Consider the following 26293-nt stretch of genomic DNA (forward strand, 5'->3'; position numbering starts at 1 on the left):
TTATATCCAACATGAAATGTTTTATATGCGATAATAATCTTCCTATGACATGTTGTATATGTAAGTCTATATAACTAGTCACTAATATTGATAATTATAATTTAATATTAAACATGATATGTTGTTTAATGTAATAATCTTTTAGTCATTTATAGGACGAAGCATCCATGGTGGAAGAAGGGCGTTAGATCGACTTTGGCTTTCTTCATTATCATCTCTGCAACAAGTAATTAAGCATCTAAGTAAAATTATATATATATTCTTTCTGTACATACAAATGATATGATGAATGAATCTAGTTAAGAAACTCTCATGTGTTTGTGTGTGTGTTTTCTATGATATTCAAGAGATGTATGAGATTAAAATATACTAACCCAATATTTAATGTCTCCATTGATTGAGGTACAAGTGCAGCAGAGGCTAGATCCATATCATCGTTCTGTAGCTCTAGTTGGGCTAGTGCCTTCTCTTTCTCCTTTATCTAGTTTTCACTCAAAACATGTCAAGTAAGATTTAAGCCAAAATTTAGTGTCTACAAAAAGTGCTATATTGTAAATCACCCTTGAATAATCACAATTACAGCCACACTATTGTTGGTGTGGAAATTTTACGCAATCATATTAAAGATGTGATTTAGTATCATCTCTATAGATATAATAGGAACTACAACCAACAATTCCGTCTATGTTTGTTATTTTCATCAAAAATTAAAATTTCAAAATCCTAAAATTTAATTTTCCAAGGATATAATGAAAAATATTTACTTTTAAGTGTCTCTTATATATTTCACGCACATCCTAATTAAAATTTAGGCTCTAACAGCCGCAATGTGCATTGCAACAACCACAAACACAACAATCGCAACTGTAATTTAAAACCATACTATTGATAAAAGATAACATTAATTAGTATAACCTTTTTTGTGAGAAGCTTGTTTTTTTCTTGAAGGGCTTTATCCTGCAGTGAATACAAAAAAAATGCTGATATACAAGTTAAAGAGCCAATTCAAGCTTAACTTTGATATTAAAATGAAGTTACTTAAAGTTACCTTTTTTTGGAGCTCTGAAATGGATTCATACACAACTTGGTTCTGCAAAAGTTATAAATTAAAAAGTCATAATAATTAGCATAGAATTCAAAATATATTGGCAAGAATTTATTTTACTTACCTTCCTTGATCTAATTTGTTTGAGAGCTGAATCAAGCTGATGCTCCAAATTCTGAAGCTCTTTCATACTTAAGCCATCAAGTTCTTCACCCATAAAATTCCTTGAAACAAAAGGATTAAGCAAAGTTATACACTAATACTACATTAATTAGATACCACAATTAATCAACTGTTAATAACAAAACCTTTGATTTTTCTGTATGACTTCCAACCTTGCCTTCAACTTTGCATGTTCTATAATCCAATTTTCCTAAGAAGGTATACAATTAAATTAATCTTCCAATTTGGGTGTGGTTAATAGGTGAGGCTTAAAGAAAGTGATGTAATATTTCCAATTAACATCAACTAATAATAACAATTAGACTAATAATTATATGAGTGAAAGATTGATTGATATAGGAGTTTACGACCTACATTTTGTGGCTGATCATTTGGAACACGTTGCCTCTCTGCATATGAATACCTTTCATATCGTTCTAGAATTCTTTCCATACTGTTCACAAAAGAAAGAAAAAATTTAACTGAGTTAGTGAACTTAACTTTTAAAAAATATTTGAAAAATGTTAGAAGATCAACTAACTAGTATAAAAGATTATTGAGAAAGGAATATAAAATACGACGAACATGATCGATTTTTGGTAACACAATTTGATCAATGGTGTTTATGTATGAGATTATAGAGTAGTTCCTTGTTATTTCTATGATAAATTAGAGTTAGAGTGTTACAAATAATATATATAATACTTCATATTAGTTTACAATAATACCTTTGAACCGTACTGCGGCGCCTACTGCCTCCACACCCTAGTCACCTACCTAGAACATACAGTTGGGTCTAAGACATATTTGCAGTTTCTAAGTTAAATTTGGGTATTCATCTTTGTCTTTATATGAGACATATTCAACAATCTCCACCTTATCGAATATCAAATCCCTATTAAAACATTCTACATGCCGATCATATCTTGGCACACCTCATGCTTAACACAAAAAATACGTTATAAGTCTAAACAATATTTGAACTTGTCACTAATGTCTAGTTTGGCCAACATATTACTTATGTTATATGAAGTAAGAACATGTACAAGTAATATCTAGATGCAAGTAATTCTCTAATCTTGTGAAAACTCACATTAATATGATTGATCCTAGCATGATACACCTGATTGTTTGTCAAAGAAAATGACAATCTGACTATCACAATGAAATCAAAGTCCACCTTGTTCAACACCAAATTCTTTCACTAATCATGTAAGCTATAAGGCTTCTTTGGAAGCTTCACATGCTGCCCTGTACTCTGCTTCAGTTTTCGGCATGACCACCATGAGTTGAATTGATGATTTTCAACAAATAGATTCTCCTATTAAAGGAAAGACATGCCTTTTTGCAAACCTTTTATCATCCATATTGCAAATAGAGTACTCACAACCTTATAATTACTCGGGCCAAACTTGTCTAGAACCATTTTAACATAGTTTTTTTGAGAGAGTCATAGTTTTTTTGCACTTCCATCCCTGTGAATTTCCATAGAAAGAATGTTCTTAGAGCACCTAAGTCTTTCATGTCAAACTTTTTTTCAACATGATTTTTCAGTTCATTTACGTAATTTGAATGATTAGAAGCGAACAACATATCATCAACATATAATAACGGGAAAATAAAAGAGACATCATCAAGGTTCCTAATATAAAAAGAACAATCATACTTACACATTTTATAGCCAATGTGAAGCATGTATGAATCAAAGTGGACGTACCATTTCCTTGGATACTATTTTAAACAATACAAATACCTCTTTAATTTACAAACCATTATTCCATGTCTAGTGTCATTGAACCCCTCTGCATGCTCCATGTAAGTTTTCTCATCTAGATTACCGTGAAAAAAATGTGTTTCTTCATATCCATTTGATCTAAATGCATGTCTTAACATTACTCTGATAGAAGTATGTCTAACGACCGAAAAGAAAATTTCATCATAATTAATCCCCTTTTTTGTGAGTACCCATTTACTACTAGACGAGCCTTGAACTTTTCCCTTCTTTTTTGTTACTGTGAATTTTCTCTTGAACACCACTTACAACTGATGAACGTTTTCCCCTTAGCTAGATAAATAACTTATTATTTCTAATTTTTCATAAAGTCGCCATCTCTCCTAACATTTCACCCATCAATTTATCTTTCTCCTGGTTATTTATATCCTCTTGAAAGGTGAAAGGGTTTCCAAAAATAATAAGAAGTGCATAGGTTGTCAAGTTTTCATACCCATATCTTTCTTGTAGCTTGGTTGAACAATGCCCTTTTGTCACCTAAAATATTATAATCATGTACACCACTGGAAAATTTAGGTATGTGGTCACTATCAGTATCAGTGCCTGATTTCTTTTTTGATTTATGAACAACTTACATATTGTTCATCAGTAGCAGATCAACATCAACCTGAACCACATGTTTGTAGAAAGTTTCTCCTTCAAATATTGACAAAACTGTTGTAACTGACAACTTCAACATTAACTTCTTATAAAAATAACATATTTATTGATTACCATCTTCTTTTTATTTTTATGTAACCAACAAAGACAAACTTATTCAACTTTGGATCAAGTCTGAATCGATCTTCATTGATATATTTATACAATATAGGCACCCAAAAATTATTAAATTGTTAAGATGAATAGGATTACATGTCCATACCTACTCTTCGACCTTCCTCTCTAATGAAACATGTGGTGATCTGTTGATATAATAGCACACCATGTTAATTGCACGTATTCAAAAATCTTTTGATAATTCAACATTTAACAAGTGAGATCCTGCTTTTTCTGTTAGAGACCTATTCATTCTCTTTGATACACCATTTTACTGTGGCGTCTTACAGGCTGAGAAATTCCTATGAATACTATATTCTTCACAAAATCTGTTGAAATTCAAATAAGTGCACTCTGTCTCATTATGTGATCGCAAATGCTTGATTTTTCTACTTGTTAGATTCTCTACCTCTGCCTTTCACAACTTGAATTTGGTAAGGAAATATGATTTCTATTTCAAGATATAAACTAAAACCTTATGAGAAAAATCATCTTCTAAATTCACAAAATACATCCACCCATGGAAAGCTCTTTGGTAGGGCCTAACACATTTGAATGCATATAGTCTAAAATTCTCTTTATTTTGTGCTTTCAGATCTTGAACCAAACTCGAAACTATTTACCAAGTATATAGTACTTGCATAAATCCATCTTACAACTATGAACACTCTTCAATAGATTTATCTTATGAAGTTCCACTATCCCATGCTACTTAAGATGACCTATACGCATATTCCAGAGTTTGGTGGAATTATTATCAGACTCAACTGAAGAAACATTACATACATCAATATTCCCCTATAGTTTATAGATGTTACATACAGTCCTTCTTAGTATCATCACAATCAAGGAGCCCTTTCTAACCTTCATAATGCCCTTAACTCCATCATACATGAAGAAGCAACCATTTTCTTGTAGAGTGACTAAGGAAATCAAGTTCTTCAATTATGGAATTTATCTAAAATCATTCAATATTCCCACGCCACCATTGTCCAAGGAAATTTTCATTTGTATCATGACAATTATAGAACATTATTTATCATCCTCCATATAAAAAATCCGAAATTAACTGACCTGAATGTAAGGAACCATTCTCACTACAACGTCATATGGTAAGAACAAAGTCAAGAATCCACGCATTTGTGCACATGTTGGATGAAACTCACATTATATCAACTCCACTTCCAAAATTATCAGTTTGAACCATATTCCTAAAACATATGAGTCTTGCTTTATGTTTGGACAATACCTATTACAATGCTCTATTTTTTTTGCAACTATAACACAACTATTTTTTATTATGGGATTTAGACTTCTTCCTTTTAGAACCTACTTCACCCTTGTTCTGCTCACGGTCTTGACTCCCCCTACTTCACACACAAACTCTCATCTTAAGTTCCTTCCTATTCACTTTGTCCCTTTTAAAAATGAGACAAAAATTCACATTAATAATGATAGTAGTGATATAGTGATCATCTAGTGGTCATATGAACTTGGTAGTGATCAGAACAAGATGATTGTCTTATCTTCATCATCAATATTCACCCCAAGCGTCACTTGATAGGTGATTATGTTGTTGAAAACATTGACATTTTGTTGCAAATAAGATCCTCCTTGTATCTTTATACTATATACTCGGTGCTTCAAGAACAATTTGTATCTTTATACTATACACTCGCTGCTTCATTAACAATTTATCCTAAACCTCCTTCGTCGTCGTTAGGTCTAGGATATGATGCACCATATTGTTAGAAAAAAAATAGGAAAATCAATTATGTGTCCTTTTCCTTCATTTCTACCTAATAAATATCATCCATTTCAATCGTTTTTGTCTCACGTAGCACCTTCTGTAAAGTTTTTTGAGCCAACAGATCATTAACCCTCATTTTCCATAATCTAAAATTACACGCCCCACCAAACCTTGTCACCTTGAATTTTACGTCAATGTTAATCACCAACTAATACCAATTATTAGAACAACAAACAATATAAAAAATAAATAGAAACTAAAGGAAAAGACATTGAACATGATCAATATTTGTTAATGCGGTTTAGCTAAAGGTGCCTACCTCTACGACTATAACGCAGTTATAGTTTCTTTTCATTTCTATGATGAATTAGGTTTACATGGTTACAAGAAGTATATATAGTATTATAACCTAGTTTATAATAATAATTCTTGATTGTTTCGTGAAGGCTACCACCCCACACCCCTTAGTCACTTATCCACAACAAATATTTTAGCATAAGACACGTTTGAAGTTTTAACTTTAAACCCTTGTTTAATATTTTCAAAAATTAGTATCTAACCACTTCCATTAAATAGCTTCCGCTTGAGGGACGCATATAAATGGATGGACTCACACTTGAGAGGGATATTATTGAGACATAAGTGTGGTTGGAAGTCCCACTTCTCTTGAAAAAAATGGAGGTTTAGCACTCTATAAGTTAGTGAGTGTGAAATAGTCAAAGATGGTTTCTTCGCATTATAGGAAAATGCTATTGAGGCACAAAGAGCAACTCATCGTTAAATGAACAAAAAAGATAGGAAATGCTTGTTTTTGATCCATTAGTGTCTGGATTAAAATGTGTGGGATACTCTCAAGAAGTTGTATGGTGGGAGATGAGACATTAAAAAAAGTCAAGCTAAAATTATAGAGGAAACAATATGAGAACTTGAAGACAATGATGGTAAAGAAATTGGTGAGTTCTTTTCAAGATTGGTGGTTTAGACCAATTAAATGAAGTCATGTGGAGAGAATATTTATAATCTGTGTAACAAGGAAAAGGTTCTAAGAGCTCTTCCTTCCAAATTTGATCACATTATTGTAGATATTAAAGAGTCCAAAGATTCATCTGAAATAAAGCTTGAAGAATTGCAATCATCTCTTGAAGCTCGTGATTTGAGGGTGAAACAAATAAATTTTGAGAAGTTGTTTGAACAAGCTTTGCATGCCATATTCTTCAAGAAAATGAAAGAAGACTCCTTAAATAACAAAAATGTCAAATAAAAGTGGTAGAAGAAGTGGAATAAAAGTGATGGTGTGTGCAATAACTCAAAAAGTCAGTGTGAGCCAAGCAAGAATGGTGCTCCTCACAATCTGAAATTTAAAAAAAAAAATGGCGATCAAGGAATTCCAACGCTATTTTTTCAGAAAGACAGGACACTATAATATGTACTGTTACTTCAAAAAAGAATTGAATTGAAATATAAGGGTGTGACACAATTTTCTCATGTTGTAAGTAATGACTCATAAGAAATCATATTCATGGCTGATACACAATTGGCTCAGGACAAAACCAATGTTTGGTATCTGGATATAGTGTGAAGAAATTATATGACACTCAATTTAAAGTTGTACTAAAATTAAGTTGTACTAAAATTAAGTTGGTATTTTTGAGTAAAAAACTAGGCTAAAGATATTGAGTAATTGGGATGTGACATTCAGTTGAAATATGTATCCAGTATCCAAGTGGGAGATTGTTAGTTAAGTAAATTTGGTCACCAAGAATACTTGGTGATTAAGAAAGATCATAATCTCTTATAAGTTATAAATAAAAGGTAATGGATGAAGGGATTCACTGTTCCATCATTGAGAAAGAAAATTAAAACTTTGAGATAATTTTAAGAGAACTTGAGAGATTTCTATTTTTTTTGAAATTTTTGAGGTGTAATTAGATTTTGGATAGTAAAAGATTTTGAATATAAACATTTTGTGTAAATTTCTCTTTTCAATATAAAGGTATGCAGTAGCTCGTCACATTTGATTAAATTCTGTCCAGTTTCCAAAACTCATTGGTTTGTGGAAGGCATGTCTAAAAAGATGGGATATGGTCTCCTAACATCTTTCTAAGACAATTTGTAGGCTGGCATTAAGTCTATAAATATCCTGTTTCCTATGCTCTTTCATGTGCTAATTTTGCAACATCTAGAAGCGGCTGAGGTAAGTTGTTGGGAAGACGGAGTTTTGATTTTGGATTTATAGTGGAAGAAATTTCTTTTTTATTTGGAACATAAGTTGACCAATAATGTCCTACTTCTTATCCAAAGAACCAGTCTCTCACAAAATATGGTCTATGGTGGTGGAAAAATGACAAATACGGTATCGCTTCGACTTGTTTTGACACGACTGTGGCTAGCCTTAATGAAGATACCTCTAGGATTATTTCAAACTCGACTATGCCCCTCACCTGGGAGAGTTTGGCTCCTTTCAAGCTGGTATTTTTTCTTAGAATTTCTGAAACGATTATATATTTTTTGAAAAGTCGATAAACATGGAGGAATTATTCTATCAGTTCATCTTCTATATTTAGAAGTGATATCTTAACAATATTCCAGCAGGATGAAGACTTAGCCATTTTTTCTTCAGTTGTCTAATAACCCAGAAGGTCTGGGTAGAGGTTAAAAACTGGGCTGGTCGTCAATTGAGCAAGGAAGGCCCCCCTTTAGAGAAGTTTCAACATCAGCAGAAGAAACTTGAAAAAGAAGATTAGGGAGAATAAGGCATACATTTTTTGGCTGGATATAGTTTCTAGTTTATAGAAGCATATGAACAACATCCTATTAGAGTAAGATAATAGATAGCAGCTTGTATCAATTTGTATGTAACTAGTACAGACATCTGTCAGCTATAGGCGTAGAATGCATCTACTATAGCAGGTCATTTTGTTACTACTATAAGTAACAAGGTGTCATCTCCTTGTAACTAACTTGGAGAAAACAATAGAATTATGTTACCTGATGAAAATAAAAAATCAAACTCTCTCTACTTTAGTTTATAACATGATATCGGTTAAGCCACCGATTAGGTCCTGCGATAATCGAAACACTGCCATCGGCACCGTCGCCGCTGCCTTCCGCTCAAAACACCAGTTTGTCTTCGATGTCACTGTCGAAATCCGTGGATTATTCGAATCGCCTTCAATTTTTGCTCAAAATTGTGAAAAAATTAGATGAAAAGCATTTTCACTTGTGGAGACAACAAATCGAACTATACATTAACGCTTACAATCTCACAGAATTTGTAGTTTGCTCCACATTCCACCTCAGTTTGCGGATGACGATCGATTCTGATATTTTGAATCTACATTACTTTCACTAGTTGAGCGAAATCCTCTCCCGCTTTCTTTGTTTGTTGTACTAATGGTCATCAGCTATAGGATTGCTTGTTCAACTATTTTGAGAAACAAACTCGAGCTAGAGCACGACAGTTGCGTGTTGAGCTTCGTGTCCTAACATTTGATACATCCACTGTGCAAGAGTATCTGCTCAAAATTCGCAATATTTTGGATGTTTTAGCGTCATTGGAAATCCTATCTCTACTTCACATCATTTTGATGTTATTCTTGAAGGATTACCTCTAAATTTGCGCTTGTTGTATCCATTATTGAGAGAAACTTTGGTTTAATGGATCGTGATGAAGTAGAGATCCTACTTCTTGCTCATGAACTACACATCACCAAGTTCAAGAAGCAACCGGCACCTTATCAGGTTTCTCTCAACCTAACACTTGTTGTTTCCACGGGTTTAACCACTGAAGACACTTTTCCTGCTGCTCTTTAATCCAAAACTCAGGTTACTTTATAAACTTCAAACTCTGAATTTAACCAATTTTATGGTGATAGAGGTTCACGAGGTGGTCGTTAAAGTAGAGGCAGCGGTGGCAGATTTTCTTCCTCTACTGTGCAATGTCGGCTGTGTTCAAAGGTCGGTCACTCAGCTTTCAACTAATGGCATAGATTTAATCAACACTTTTACCCAACCTCTACCTCTAGAGCTAGCTATCACAATCAGCCTTGGAAAGACTTCTCCAAATCCCTATGTTATGCAGTCTACTAATGTGTGGACTAGACCTCCTCCCTTGATTGTCCCTAGTGCCTTTGTGGCTATCACTCTACCACATACTTCTCCCCGTACATCTTGGTATCCTAATTCTGGAGCCTCTTTTCATGTCACAAATGATCTCAAGAATCTACAGCCAATGACACCTTTTGAAGGTCATGATCAGATCTTTATTGGCAATGGTCAAGGTTTGCAGATTAACTCATTTGGTTCTAGCATTTTTGCATCTCCCACACAGCCTTACACACCTCTCACACTTCATAATATTTTACTTATTCCCTCGATAACTAAGAATTTAATAAGAGTCTATCCGTTTTTTGTGACAATAGAGTCTACTTTCTATTTGCCTCTGACAAATGCCTTGTCAAATCTCAGGCTTCTCATGAAGTGCTGATTGAAGGCTCTATTGGCACTAATGGTCGTAAGAGTTTTCCTCAATCAACCTATCCAGCATAAATCAGAAGACCTCTACTAGTTCTGTTTGTTCTCATCACTTGTCTCCAAGTGTTAATTCTGATTTTGTTAATTCTAGCACTTCTAATATGTGGCATCTAAGGTTAGGTCGCCCTAGTTTGCATTATCTCAAACTTGTGCTAAACAGTTGTAATATTTCAATCAATTATAAATATTGTGTTTCATTTTATACCGCTTGTTGTATGGGAAAACCTCGTACAATTCCATCTCCACCATCACACACCACACATTCCAAGCCCTTAGATTTAACTTTCGGTGGCCTATGGGAACCTTCTCCCAATGTGTCCACCTTAAGGTTCAAGTGTTATATGTCCTTTGTTGATTCTTGTACTAAGTTTACATGGATTTATTTCCTTAGAAATAAGTGTGATGCCTTACATACCTTCAAACAATTTAAAACCATGGATGAATTGCAGCATGGTGAGCCTATTAAAGCATTCCAATCTGTCTGGGGTGCGGAGTTTCAATCCTTCAATAAGTATCTTTCAAATTTAGGAATTCTTCATAGGGTTATTTACCCTCATACACATAATCAAAATGGTGTTATAGAAAAAACATAGACACATAGTAGACACAAGTCTCACTCTGCTTAGTCAAGCATCCTTACATCTCACATATTAGGACTTTGCCTTCTCTACGCCTGTGTACCTAATCAACAGACTCCCTTCAGCCTCCATTAATTTTAAAGTCCCTTACTCTCTCTTATTCAACATTAAGCTTGACTATACACTCCTTAGGGTGTTTGGGTGTGCTTGTTTTCCGTTGTTTAGACCTTATACCACTCTCAAATTTGACTTTCCTAATAATGCACTTTTCTTGGTTATTCTACATCTCACAAGAGTTATAAGTGCCTGTCTCCTAGTGGTAGACTCTACATCTCCAAATATGTATTTTTAACTGAGTCATGGTTTCCCTATAATGAACTTTTTCCAACTTCCAAACCTATTGTTACCCACAATTCTTCCTCAACTGTCTCTCTTTCTCCATTGTAGATATCTTCTTATCCTCCTACAATTTCCACATCCAGTTTTACACCTAATTCTGCTACTGTCAGTTCATCCCCTTCATCTGTAGGTTGCAAGACTTCTCCTGTGTTATCTAATAGTGCTAGTCCCTCTACAACTGTCAGTCATTCACCTGAAAACTCCAGCATTGACAGTCCTAGTTCCTATACACATTCCCCTGTCAAAATCTCTCATGAATATAATGACTCCAGTTCCTCATCTTCCTATGGTTCCTCATCTTAGTCTCATGTTGAGTCAAGTGGAAGTTTTAATTCAGACCCTTCCACCTCTGTCTCCATCCCACATAATGTTGTTTCAGTTGATGTTAAACCTATTAACAATCATACAATGTAGACTAAAGCCAAAATTGGCTTCTCTCAACCAAGGCTAGAACCCATATTATTATTTTCTAGCTCTGAGCCTAAGAATGTTAAACAGGCTCTCTCTAACTTGCAATGGACGGAAGTCATGCAAGCAGAGATTGATGCCCTTATGAGAAACAATACATGGACACTTATGGCCAAAGGATTATGTCATAGAGAAGGGTTTGACTTTAATGAAACATTCTCTCTAGTTGCTAAGCCTATTACCATCAGAATCATTATTTCTATTGCTATCACCTATAGATTGTCCATTCACCAACTTGATGTAAATAATGCGTTTATGAATGGGTTGCTTGATGAGGAAGTTTACATGGTTCAACCTCAAGGGTTTGAAAGTGAAACCCATAATTTAGTGTGCAGACTAAACAAGGCTATCTTTGGACTTAAAGAGGATCCAATGCAATGGTCTAAAAGGTTGCAAGCTGCTCTAGTTCAGCTTAAGCTGAAACAAAGTAAGTGCAACCCCCATTTTTTACTTACCACTCAGAAGGGAATACAATGTATATTCTAGTCTATGTTGATGATATTATCATCACTAGCAGTTCGACTACTCTATTACACTCTATCATCACCAAATTTAATGTGGCATTCTCTCTCAAACACCTAGGGGATTTAGACTATTTTCTTGGCATTGAAGTCAAAAGGGTGGACATGTATTCCCTACTGTTGACTCAACCCAAGTATATCAAAGATATTCTTCAAAAGACCCACATGATTGACTGAACTCCTATTATAGATGTAAGAATCAATAGGGAGTTAAGAGAATGAGTCACATGAGAGCGCCATAAATCAAGTGGTAGCATTTGAACAAGGAAGTTTCGAACATAAGATCTTGGAGGTTGGGTTTGAACAACCACAAGAAAGTGGAAATGATATGTAGAATAAGATGACCTAAAAAATTAAAAAAGTAGCTAAAGAGACATTAGGAGAATCAATAGGTTTTGGATCTAGGGGTAAAGAATCGTGGTGGTGGAACGAAAGTGTTCATAGTAAAGTAGTTAAAAAGGACTTTTTTTAAAGAATGTTGTAGGTGTAAAAATGATGAAACATGGGAAAAGTGTAAAATATCTAAGAACGGGCCAAAAAGGCATTGAGTGAAGCAAGAACCCAAACTTTTGACTAATTATTCCAATCTTTGGGAATCAAGGAGGGAGAAAAGTCTGTGTGTGTGTGTGTGTGTGTGTGTGTGTATGTGTATCTTATTAGGAAAGAGAAAGAAAGACAAAAGATTTGGATCAAGTGAAGTGTGTTAAAGATGAAGAAGGCAAAGTTTTGGTTCAAGAAAAAGATATAAAGGATAGGTGGAAGACATATTTCTTCAATTTATTTAATGAAGGATATGATATCTCATCAGACTCTAGCAGACTCGACATTAGAGAAGAGGATCAAAACTATAATTACTATTGTTTGATTAAGAAACAAAAGGTAAAAGAAGCATTGAAAATAATGAGTAATAGTCAGACCGTTAGGCCAGACAACATTCCTATTTAAGTATGGAAAGTTCTTGTAGATAGATTTATTGATTGGCTCACCAAACTCTTTAACGAAATTATGAAGTCTAATTAAATTATGGTTGAATAATAAGCAATTTAGTTCCAATATAAAAGAATAAGGGGGTATACAAAATTATGCAAATTATAGGGGATTAAACTTATGACTCATACCATGAAGTTATGGGAAAGAGTGATTGAACAGAGACTAAGAAGAGAAAGTCAACCCACTGAGAATCAATTTAGTTTTATGCTTGGGAGCTAAACCACATAAGCAGTCTATCTACTATAACGACTGATGGAGCATTATCAGATAGACCAACAAGAGTTACATTTAAATTTTATTGACTTGGAGAAGGAGTGTGATAGAGTTCTTAGAGAGGTTTTGTGGAAAGTCCTAAAGAAGAAAGAGCTTAAGACTGCATATATTCAAGTTATCTAAGATATGTATGAATGGGTATCGACTAGTGTGAGAACATAGGGTGGAGAGACGGATAATTTCCGCATTACAATAGGTTTGAATCAAGGTTCTACTATAATCCCCTACCTTTTTACTTTAATTTTGTATGTACGAAGCACATCCAAGAGCTAGCACCGAGATGCATGTATTTTGCAGATGTTATAGTCCTATTGTAAGAGTAGAATAAGGTGGAGTCTTGAAGACGAGTTTTAAAAACACATGACTTTTGCTTAATCAAAAGTAAAATGGAATATATGGAATGCAAGTTTAACAAAAGGAGAATCATTTCTAACCTAGAGATGAAAGTTGAAGAATATCTAATCCCATTAGTCAGGCAATTTAAATATCTCAGATTAGTAATACAAAATGATGAAGAAAAGAAATAGAAGGGGATATAAACCATCAAATTCAATTTTGTGGCTGAAATGGAGGATGTCTTAATAGATTTTATGCGATCGAAACGTACCACTCAAGTTGAAGGAAAAGTTTTATCGAACTGCGGTAAGACCTGCAATGTTGTATAAGACATAATGTTTGACACTTAAGAATCAAAACAAGAATAAAGTAAGTATAACATAGATAATGATGTTGCGTTGGATGTGTGGTAAGACTAGACATAATAAGATTAGAAATGACAATATTAGAGAGTGGTGGGAACACCTATAGTAGAAAAAATGGTGGAGAATAGCCTTTTGTGGTTTGGGAATGTTGCGAGAATACATGTAGATTTTATGTTTATGAGAGTAGATTAGATGGAGAGAAGTCAAATAGTTAAAGGTAAAGGAAGACCTATTAAGAATATAAGAAAAATTATTAAGAAAGATATTGAGATTAACAATTTAAATAAAACATGATCTTGAATAGAATATTATGGCGGAAGTTGATCCATATATTCAATATCGAATAACACTTGATCATTGTTGTCGTAATTTTAGTTAATAATTTATCTTATTTACTAATAATGTAGACATTCAAAGTTTTGAAATATTTTAGATTCTTCGACTTTAGTAACCATAAAAAATGATTATTTTTATTTTTCTTCAAAATGTCATGTGTGATGAAAATGTTACATATTTAATTCGTTTTCTTTTTCTTCATCAATGCAATTTAAACCAAAAAAGTACTTAAAACATATTGAAAATTAAATTGAATAGAAAAACCTTAACTTGAACTATTGTTTGTTAGTGCGTGAAACACTTTTAATGAGGAGAGAATAAAGGAAATAAGGATTATATTATTGAATTGAATTGTAAAAATAATGATACAGACTATGACTATTTATATACACACAACTAGGATTATATTTGATATTATTAGATTAGGTTATATTTGATATTATATCTAATATATAAATAATATATCAATCTCAATAATATCTCAACATACACCCCTATATTCCAAGTAGCGAACATACTCTAAAAATTGTCAGTCTAAACTATTCCTAATTTCTTTCTCAAATTTAGGAATATGTCGATCTTCAACCCTTTTGTGAAAATGTCAGCCAACTATGCTTCACTCGAGCAATGCCTAACTTCAAGTTCACCTAGATTTACAATTTCCCTTAGGAAGTGAAATCTAGATTTGATATGCTTACTCCTTCCATGCAGAACTGGATTCTTCGCCAAATTTATGGCTGACTTGTTGTCGATTTGCAACCCAAGAGGTTTCTTTAATTCGACCTCCATTTCTTCAAGTACCGATCTGATCCAAATTGCTTGACATGCAACATAAGAGCTTGTTATATATTCAGCTTCACACGATGATAATGCCACCACATACTTGAAAGAAATATCTAGTTATGCTTCTTCGATCTTCCTTATCTCGACACCAATCAGCATCTAAAATTCCATACCAATCGTCGAAATAGAATTCCATACTCAATCGATCCTTTTAAGTATCCTAGAATTCTTCTTGCAGCCTTCATGTGTTACACTCTTATTTCACTCATGTTTCTGCTAACTAATCCGAGAGTGAAACGTATATCAGGTCGACTGTTGCACATATACCTCAGAGATCCCACAATTTGCATGAACAAAGTTACATTGACTTTATCTTCCTCTCCATTCTTCTCTAACTTCACATTCGGTTCGACAGGTGAGGATGCAGAATTTGAATAATCCATTCTGAATCGCTTGAGTATCTCATTGACATACTTCCTTTGATGCAACACCATACCTTGCTCCGACATTTGAAATTTCATGCCTAGGAAATAAGACAATTCTCCCAGATCCGACATTTCAAATTCTTTCATCATCTGCTCTTTTCTTTCGACAAGTTTTCCAAAGTATTTCTAGTTACCAGCAATTCATTGACATATAAGCAGATGATTGTTTTGTTTTATGCCACAACCTGAACATAGACACCATACTCATATTTGCATTTGACAAATGCTAATTTGACTAAGTATGAGTCGATCTTCTTGTTCCATGCCATTGAGCGCTTTGTGCAACTTATATACTTTACTCGCTTCCTTCTGAATCATAAACCCTGGAGGTTGTGTGACATAGACCTCTTTACCTAAAAGACCATTCAGAAATGCGGATTTCACATCTAAATGAAATATCGACCAGCCTCGACTGCATGTTAATGCTACCACTAGTCGAACTGTCTCCAATCTTTCTATTGGAGAAAATACTTCAGAGTAGTCGAGTCCTTCTCTTTAAAGAAAACCTCGAGCTACTAATCTTGCTTTCTGTCTTACTATCGACCCATCAGCATTGTGTTTCAGCTTGAACACCCACTTTACTTTGATAGCCTTTGTATGTTTTGGCAATTTGACTAACTCCCCTGTGTTATTTGTTTTGATTACTTGTAACTCTTCGACCATGTCTAAATTCAACTTTGAATCTTTAAATCCTCGATATAGTAGATTGGTTTAGCACCTGCAAGTAAAGAAAAATGAACTAATTCTCCATCTGGCGTGACTTCATCATCACCAACCACTTCACAATCTTGAATTCTAGTGGACGAACTCTAGTTTGTTGAGGTGTTTGACTTGTTGCATCCATCGCCTCTTCGATTACGAATGTATTGGGAATGTCAGTAACTGCTTCAACTTCGACTTCACTTGGGTTCTTAGCAATTCCTTCGACTCTGACTTCACCAGTTTCTTTGTTAGACTCAAAGCTCATAAATGGCTTGTTCACTGAATTACTCGAATTCCAATCCCATGCAGAATTTTCATCAATCATAATATCTCAACTCAACACAATATTCGCACTAACTGGATTGAACAACCTAAATTCACCATTCTTATGATATCCAACTAGAATCATAGGTTCAATCTTGTCATTAAGATTCCTTCTTCTTGCATTACAAACATGCTTGTAACACATTGAGCCAAACACCTTCAGATGACTCACTGATGGTCGTTTTTCGATTCCACACTTCTTTAGGAACCTTCTTCTTCAACTTCTTGGTAGGGAACCTATTTAGAATATAAATTGCAGTCGAAACAGCTTTTGTTAGAACATAGTTTGGTTCGAATCATATTTTAGTGTTTTGATGATAACAGACAAACAAATTTTGTATAAGCAAACATGGTACTCTAATTATATATTCATGATTTCAGAAGATGTACCAGTACCAGCACAATCAGAACTTGGAATATATGCAAAGCTGGATAAATGCAAGTGATACTCAAGTCTTCAGGAAACTTCTGATACTGCACCAAACCGCTGTGAATACATCTACAACAGAAGCTGAAATACAAAGCTGATCAGAAGATCACAAAGACTGTTTCAAAATGTCATACCCCAAAATTTGCCTGATCGAATCTACGTCCGTTAACCCATCAAGGTTCAGAATTAAGAGCCATAGGGTTTGACATTTCTATTGTCAAACTCGCTCTCTTATAAATCAGGTTGAGTTAAAACAAGGGCGTAATTAACAGGTGTTTTGGGATCTAAACAATTGGGCCCAATTACCATAAGGGTTCTATTGTTTTTGAATATAATTGCTTTTACTAACATTTTTTTGTTTTTTGGTTATTATGGTAATCTTATTAACTGTTATTATCCATTACAATTCTATTAACTAACTAATATTATTATTTAATATTAATATAATTAGAATCATTACTATTAATTTTAATATTAGTATTATTAGGATTTTTATCTTTTTATTATTTTTATTAAATTAATTAGTTGGGCAATAGGCCCATTAGATTAGAAAACCCTAATTTGACTAAGATAAATAGGGTGCTTTTTTTGTCAATTAGGGGAGGCCAATCCCACACTGAACATACACGTACAAGGCTCTCCCTTCTTCACGTATCATCCACTGATAATTTCATTGTACATACTTACATATATTTTTCAAAGTCAAATTTGAGTCAAAAAAACTAATCTAGAACCAACGACCATCATATGCATTTTTTTCAGAAACCTCAATACACAGACCATCTGCGATTCACACTTCTAAGCATAAGCTTCTCAAATCAATCCAATTGTCTGGGCAATTTTGTTGTTATTATTGTTCTTTTACAGTGCTTACAGTGAGATCCAAGCCAAAGCCAAAGTAGATACTGCTTCATGCCGGTGCCGCCACGATTTGTACAACAACAATCGCTAAACCACCGCGTCTCAACCGTCAATTCCGACTGCACACTCAAATCGCCGGCCGATGACAACCACGACTGTAACCGCAAATCCAAACTGCGGTAGCCTCCGCTTCATACCTTCAAGTGCGGTTCGAACGCTCCGCCGGTTGGAAGATTAAAAGAAGCAAAAGGAAGAAGACAAATCTGGATCCTCTACACGCGAATAGATCCGGAACGGGAAGTACAACCACAACCTACATCTCCGCCGCGGTCCATCACCACCAACCAGAACCACCGCGGATCGTAAACTCAGATCCGGATCCGACCGTTCCTTAATCCCAACACTACCACTCAGCGCAACAACCGCCCACCGGAAATCCCTGTGTTTGCTGAAAAAAAAGCCCTCACGAAGAAGATGAAGATAAGGGCGTGGATCTCTTTTCTATTTTATTCCCTGACTTACTTTGTGTTAAATTATATTGATATCATAAACTTATCAAGTAGTCATCACAGTAGGAATGGCAGAGGGCACATACCAACGACAATTAAAACAGGGGTTCGATTCCCTCATAATGCATTTTTCTTCAAGATTTTTCCTAACGGATCATGTGCAGGGTTAGCCTTAGCCCTATGGTGCATCTTCATTCCTCACCATCAGATTTCATCAACGATTTGATCCAGCGGTCCACAGCGTGCAGGTTCACCATGCATCTTCAAAGGCCAGCTACACAGGATTGAAGCCAGGTTTTTATATATTATTTTTACTATTTAACTATTTAGATTAGATTTAATTAATTTAGTTTAATTAGTTATATTAGATTTAATTAATTAGGATAATAAAATTAGGATTAGGGTTAGGATCATAATATTTTTCCCGATTATTCGACCATCTCGATTTAACTTATTTAATTAATTTTAATTATTATAAAACACAAAACCCTAGAGATTAGGGTTTGCCCGATCCCATTGCCCATTTGGCGAAACAGTAACCTTTAATTAATTCTCTCCTCGACCCGACTAAATCTATTGGTCGCATTAGACGAGAGATAAAAAGACATAAAATTTAACACACATTTAATTTGCTGCCCGCGACGATCAATCTATCGATCTGAGTAACCAGCAATGCCCCTTAATCCGTTAGCTATACTGACCAAATCTATTGGTCATCGCATCTAACGGTGCCATATTAAATCAGGGTTGTACGCCCAAACATTCAAAATACACTAAACCACGACACTACGGATTTTCATCCTTTCCAATCTGGCAATTCAAAATGCCTTTCCAATTACAACTCAAAACTACGATAGGCCATTCAAAAAGCCTTCAAACCTTTCAAATCTAATTCTAAGGCGTACAACCCTGTGCCCGAACTACGTTGACTCTGATTCTCCCTAAGGAGATACGTAGGCACTTGGCAACAAGGCGAGTCCCCTTCCTTCAAACTCTAATCATGTTCAATATAATTAGCCTTATCATTACTCTCTGTCACCTTTCTTTATGAACCTAGCCATGAACCCTTATCTTTGAGATGTTAGCCTTTAGGAAAGGGTTGAGGGTGCCTAACACCTTCCCTCGACCTGAATATAGTATCTTACCATGATCTCTTAATTGCATAGGTTTCCTATTCGCCTTGGTAGAATAGGTGGCGACTCTCTAAGTTATAAATTTTTAGGCAGGTTGCTACACAAAATAATGCCGTTAAAGACATAATCATTAGTAAAACGGCTGCAACACTACAAAAGTGCAATTCCCAAGGTTGATTGAAGAAGCTATCCACATGCAAATCCTTGGAAGAAAACAAAAGCTAAGACAACACGCAAACCATTTAATGCTGCGAAAAGGAGCTGAAGTTAACGGGCAAAATCTTGAGGCTATATATACTCATGATCTCCTGAATCAATTACAACGATTACATGAGAACACTATCACTCTGAAAATTCATTAAGTGTGAAGAAAAACTCTCTGAAGCAAAACTTTCACATTCATATTCTGAGTTCATAGCTTTGTACTTAAACTTAGTGAAATATCACGGTGGTGATTACAGCTTTCTAGAAGCAACACTATACAATGTCATTAGAAGTTACGTGGTAAGTGAGTCCTTGAGAGACCGGTTGGGTCAGAAATCTCAAGAAGTCTAGGACTAGTTGAGTCTTAGAAGTTGGTTAGTCACAAACAGTTGGTTTGTGCAGGATTTTTAGTCACGAGCAGTTTGGCTTGTGCACTGTATTGTGAGTCATGGCAGTTGGTCGTGCAAGTGTAATCAGATACTGATTATAGTGGATTAAGTCCTCGTTGAGAGAGGCAAATCACCTTGTTGAGAGTGGACTGGAGGTAGCCTTATTGAGAAGGTGAACCAGGATAAAAATAACTGAGTTCTGTCTATCTTTCTTTCATCAAGTTCAAAAGAATCACTTATTCACCCCCCTTCTAAGTGTTTTCTCAACCTTCAGCTTCACACTGTGAGGACTTTGGCATATTCTTCTGCTTCAGCATGCATCTCGCCATTTCCAATATGGTTTTGTTACTTGGTTCTGCAATTCCATTATGTTGAGGCGTATAAGGAGCAGTTACCTCATGATCGATACCATGTTCTGCGCATAAATCTTTAAACATCTTGGATGTTTATTCGCCACCTTCATATGTTCGCAGAACTTTGATTTTCTTTTCACTCTGGTTTTCGACAAGTATCTTGAATCTTTTAAAGATTTCAAATACTTCGTCTTTTCTATTGATCACATAGATCCACAACTTTTTACTAAACTCGTCTACAAACAAAACAAAATATATGTTTACACCAATGGTATGTTCTTCGAATGGACCACATACATCTGAGTGTACCACTTATATTATGCATGATGATCTCATTGGTATAGTCGAAGCAGAAGAAATTCTGGATTGCTTTCCGAATAAACAACCTTCAAAGAATTTGTCAGGCATCTCAAGACTTGGAATACCAATAACCATATCTTGAGTAATCAGTTGATTGAGTGATAAAAAATTTAAATGTCCAAACCTCAAATGCCACAACCAACTACCCTTGTGGTCAACAACAGTTTTTCGAAATGATCAAGGTCTTAAATGTCCTGTTCTTTGATAGAGGAGATTTCAAGACCAAATTATTTTGGGTGTCCAAGAATTTTAAAATTTCATCTTTCATGACAACTGAGAAACCCTTTTCGACTAGTTGTCCAACACTTATTAGGTTGCACTTCATGCCAGGTACATAGAGCAAATCTTTAATCTTACCTTTCCCTCCATTACTCATTTGAAAAACTATGTTGCCAGTACCTTCTACTTGCAACGAACTATTATCTGCAAGTTTTACCTTACTCTTTTTTTACTCCTTAAAATCTGCCAACCACACCTTTTGACCAGTCCTGTGATTCGAGCATCCTGATTCGAGGAATCAGATCTTGGATTCGACATGGTTATCTGTAACTGTAACCATAACCACCATACCTTCATAATCATCTAAATCTTGGCGTGCAATGTTTGATCCTTCGTTTTTGCCTTTTGTCGATCCACTGTATTTCCTGTACCAACAATGTTTAGACAAGTGACCTCACTTCTCACAGTGATAGCACTGCACATTTTACCTTTCTTATCTTCTTTGTCCTTCCGATAGTTTCCTCCTCCTTTTGAGGATTCAGAAGTTCTATCTTTGACCTGCTGCTTGTGAGAGTTCGACCAAGGCTTCTTGCCCAGAGTCTTGTCGACTTTTCTTTTGAGTTTGTTGGAACCAACATTCTTTTTCCATGATTGGGCCTACAAAGCTTGTATAGAATCTTGAACTACTTTTCTTTAGAAAATCCTAATCTTCTGCACCTCCAACGAACCAACCAAATCTTCCTATTTCAGGGTTTCAAGATTGTTGGATTCTTGAATAGCTACGATAATGTGATCAAAGTGAGAGGTCAACGTACGCATTACCTTCTCAACTATCATCTTATCAGTTAGGGTTTCACCACAACCCTTCATGAGATGGACGAGTTTCTGCACCTGCGACACATACTCTGCAACCTTTTCGTCTTCTACCATCTATAACAATTCATATTGTCGACGCGAGGTCTGCAACTTGACAACCTTGACTTTCTCACCTCCTTCATAATACTTGACAAGAATATCCCATGTCTCCTTCCTTCGTCGATTCAACATGAAAGATTTTGTCGAAGTTGGTCATATCGACCGCCGTCTCAATGCAATACGTAGCCTTGCAATCCGTCTACTTGGCGGTTTTGTGTGCGTTAGATGCATTTGCAGCCACCACGAGAACTCCATTAGTAACCACTTCTAGGGTTTCATGAAAGCCAAACATTGATTGCATCTATTTTCTCCATCGAATCCAATTCTTGCCGTCAAGCATTGGAAGAGAATTTGGGATGCCATTAGTACCATTCATCTTTGAAGAGATTGATTTACGTTCTCTAGAAACCCGACCACTCACGTGAAGTTCTTGAAAACACGATCAAGAACAATAACCAGCTCTGGATACAAATTTGTTAGTGCGTAAGGCACTTTTAGTGATGAGAGAATAGAGAGAATAAAGAAAATAAGAATTATATTATCGAATTGAATTGTACAAATAATAATAATAATACAGACTATGACTATTTATTTGCATCCTTGAATGAGCTTGGATTTACACAACTTAGATTATATTTGATATTATTAAATTAGATTATATTTGATATTATATCTAATATTTAAATAATATATTAATCTCAATAATATCTCATTGTTTTGGGTAAAAAATTACAACGATTTTATCATTCTTTAAAAAAATATGCCCAGTTTGAATTTTTTTTGTCTTTATAGATAATTCTCATTTCAAATTATTAGATAACTTATTATTTTGAATTATATTCAAAATTGATACTTTAAGTTTTTCGTGAGATGAGAAATCAGAGTTGCTTTCATATACACACAAACCTCAATCATTTGTAACAAGTGACAAAGATCGAAAACTCCGACACCTAAACATAATACGTGAAAAACGGAGACAACTACTACTTGAAGAAAACTCTTCAAGTCTAGGTTCAGACATAGAAAAGACTTTATCATTTACTTTAAAAAGTTGAAAGAGTAATAAGATATCTTTTCTAAGAAATGAAGATGATTATGACCACTAGTTCATGCACACTCACTGTCTTATGTGCCAAAAGAGACTTATTTTAGAAATTTCTAATAATTCACATGATCTTAGTAATTCTTCCACTCCTATTCATCCTATTGAGAACTTGAGCTTGTCTTTTATTTAGGTTGTTTGGGCCCCTCTAAAGTAGTTAGTAGTGTTTTTTTTGGGTTAAATTCTCATTTGGAGACAATCTATTTAAGGGGATTAATTTGTTGATCTTGATGGGTGTGTTTGGCCTATGTGTTGGGGTTTGATTAAATCGAGTTCTCAATCTTTTGTTGCTTATAATTAAATTTCTACAGTGTGATATAAGATTTTTAAGTGATTGTCCGGCAGGTTGTTCTCTCTAATAACCTTAGACTATTTTTGAGTTTATTATCTCTTTAAGTGGTAGAGGGGAATGTATGAGACTTTGTTATGATTTGACGCAGTTGATTGGTCTATTTGCATAGCTCGGAATGACACCATTTTTACACCAATTCCTCATCAAACGTGGAAAAAGTGGAAGAAAAAGTTTTTTTTCTAGTTTGAAAATGATTTCTAGATAGATCAGTGATAAACTCATGTACTTTCTTTGATTGACTTGAGAATCATATCTTCCACCTTAACCAAGAGTAGATCGGGAGTTTTTGTCTTTGTTTCGGAATTGATTAGTGGTCGTGGTACCTCTCTTTAAAATTTTTGTTCGATTGATGGTGGCATAGGTGGTCTAAGAGTTAATTTTCTATATTGCAGGGTCGAAAACGAATCTTTTATTTTTCTCGGCATTCCTATTAACTCTAATTCGGGGAGAGTTAATACATGGAAGCCTCTTTTAGAAAAAATGATAATGAGGTTGACGTCTTGGAAAGGAAGAATGTTTTCCATCGGAGGTAGAATCACCCTTATTAAATTCGTCCTTGGCGACCTTTCTATCTTCCTCTTGTCTTTTTTCAAAACTTCGGTGAGGATTTGGAGATAAATAGAGAGTATTTAAAACAGATTCCTTTGGGATGATACATAGGAAATGAGGAGAATATATTGGGTTGGCTGGAATCAAATTTGCAAACCGGCTTGTTTATGTGGTCTCGGGGTGAAAAAGATCGAAGAGTTCAACTTAGCTTTATTACAAAAATGGAAGTGAAGGATTATGATGGAGAAGGAGTTTTTGTGGTTGGATGTTTTGAAAGCTAGGTACGGGAATATCAAACAAACAATCATGATCGATTTTATCAAAAGCCACATAAAATCAGAATCAACATGGTGGAAGGACTTAATAAATATCGATGACAAAAGCTAGGCCATGACAAAACACACACCTAGTACCACCCTCATCTACTATATAATCCACAACTCTTAAGCAAATTCTCTCCACACGTCCAATATTACTCTATCTCCCATCTCTATCTTTCTCAAAGAGTATAGCATTTGGAAGTGTAGAAGACACATTTTACAAAAATCAAAGATAAATGTATATATGCAATAACATATGGAAAGTGATTTTTGATTTTGACTAGTAACAATCTAGCACTAACAACAGGTCTGTTAGCTTTTGTAAATTGAATTGGAATTATATGATATTTGCATGACACAACTATTATGGCAGTGATCGGTCATTACTTTTTCTGTTATTTTCTCATATTTATGTCTGAAGCAAAATATGTCAGATCAATGTGCTACTCTCAAACAGCGAATCAACAATGCTTTATTTGGCCATGCAACGGCCCCTACACCAAATTACCACTTTATCTCTTATCACGCTTAGTAAATATTTCACATCAACTGCACATATTATATATGTTATGCAGAATGAATATAATAATAATAAGACAAAATGATGTTTTCTAGGGTTGAAATGTTTTAGTTCTTGTGACTAAGGTTCATAGTATTATTCTCAAAATTGAAATTCTGACTCAATTGATGAATATTATATTAGTGTTTTGAAACACTAATTAGGTCACTTTTCTACTATTAAGAATATGAATGAATATAAATTTCTACTTTAAAGATATGATCATTGTAGATCACATGTAACACATCCTTATCATTAAGGATATGTAGCTACGAGAAGATTGAATTATTCCACTACCATATCTATCATAAACAATAGTAATTAGGATTGGGTAAAAAGTCATATTTTGTTCTTTGAATATTGAATAGGTAAAGATCAAAACTATATAGTCTCGTGTTAGAATATTAAATATGTAAAATCTCACACGCGCATTCAACCGTGTAAAAATTAGGATTCGAACTTTGTTATTGACATTCAACCTAACAATGTTGATTTTTTGTCGGTTGAGCTAGGGTTGAAATTTTGTCTCAATGATTATTTAGTATACTAACAAACAAAAAATAAACTTGATAATTAAATTGATTAATTGACCTAAATAACTAATATTATTAATTTCTTAGATATTATTTCAAGAATTTTTAACAACCTTAATTATCAACAGCGACTTTTAAATCCCACCATCAAATAAAAAGCAATAATAATAATAATAATAATAATAATAATAATAATAATAATAATAATAATAATAATAATAATAATAATAATAATAATAATAATAATAGTTATAAATAAAAAAATTTGGATAAATTCTATTAAAAGTTTCATCTTCCAAAATCATCAAACATATCATCAAGAAGATGATGAGGAAAACCTAATTCGAGTAGATCCATTAGATGAATTATACCATAAGTTATGAGTTAGTTAAAAAAAGAACAAAAAACACAAGCACAAGCACAATATACATATATAGTAAAAATTATCGAAAGAAGTAAAGTAAGGCTAGAGAAAGTAAATCTAGGTATAGTACGTAAGAAATGGTAACAATAATAATAATAATAAGTAATTAAAAAATTATAAATACCAGGGATCGCTTGAATATTCATAGAGTTTTCCTTTGTTGGAGAAGACAATAAGAGCAACCTCAGCATCACAAAGCACAGAGATCTCATGAGCTTTCTTCAGCAAACCGCATCTCCTCTTTGAAAATGTCACTTGCCTATTGATCTTGTTCTCAATCCTCTTCAATTGCACCCTTCCCCTCCCCATACCTCAACTTCAACAAAGATTCACCTCTCAATTTCTATAATATATTATTTATCTTTTTGTTTATAATTATATTGAATTTTATTATATAAAGTGTTTATGTTATGTACGTGAAGTAGAGGAGGAGGAGAAGAACAAGGTTGATAATAAATTGGAAAAAACATAGAAAGAAAACAA

The 26293-nt window shown here is 34.3% G+C and overlaps 1 protein-coding gene across 1 annotated transcript; it reads right to left on the reverse strand.

The window, feature by feature from the left end:
- Nucleotides 1–26293, reverse strand: LOC131594925 (truncated transcription factor CAULIFLOWER A-like). The gene is made up of 8 exons (XM_058867120.1): nucleotides 25935–26293; nucleotides 1583–1661; nucleotides 1354–1418; nucleotides 1170–1269; nucleotides 1049–1090; nucleotides 916–957; nucleotides 375–481; nucleotides 1–217 (listed from the first exon to the last, which is right to left on the reverse strand). The coding sequence occupies exons 1-8, from the start codon at nucleotides 26117–26119 to the stop codon at nucleotides 142–144; spliced, it is 696 nt and encodes a 231-aa protein (XP_058723103.1). The 5' UTR covers nucleotides 26120–26293; the 3' UTR covers nucleotides 1–141.

The sequence above is a fragment of the Vicia villosa genome, linkage group LG4, assembly GCF_029867415.1.
Source record: "Vicia villosa cultivar HV-30 ecotype Madison, WI linkage group LG4, Vvil1.0, whole genome shotgun sequence".
NCBI lineage: Eukaryota > Viridiplantae > Streptophyta > Magnoliopsida > Fabales > Fabaceae > Vicia > Vicia villosa.

Excerpts from the sequence above, each read along its gene's own strand:
- LOC131594925 (XM_058867120.1), bottom strand. The coding sequence starts at position 26,119 with ATGGGGAGGGGAAGGGTGCAATTGAAGAGGATTGAGAACAAGATCAAT. Across the intron at positions 958-1,048 it reads TTTCAGAGCTCCAAAAAAAG|GATAAAGCCCTTCAAGAAAA; the intron begins GTAACTTTAAGT and ends TATTCACTGCAG. Across the intron at positions 482-915 it reads ACAAGCTTCTCACAAAAAAG|ATAAAGGAGAAAGAGAAGGC; the intron begins GTTATACTAATT and ends AGTGAAAACTAG.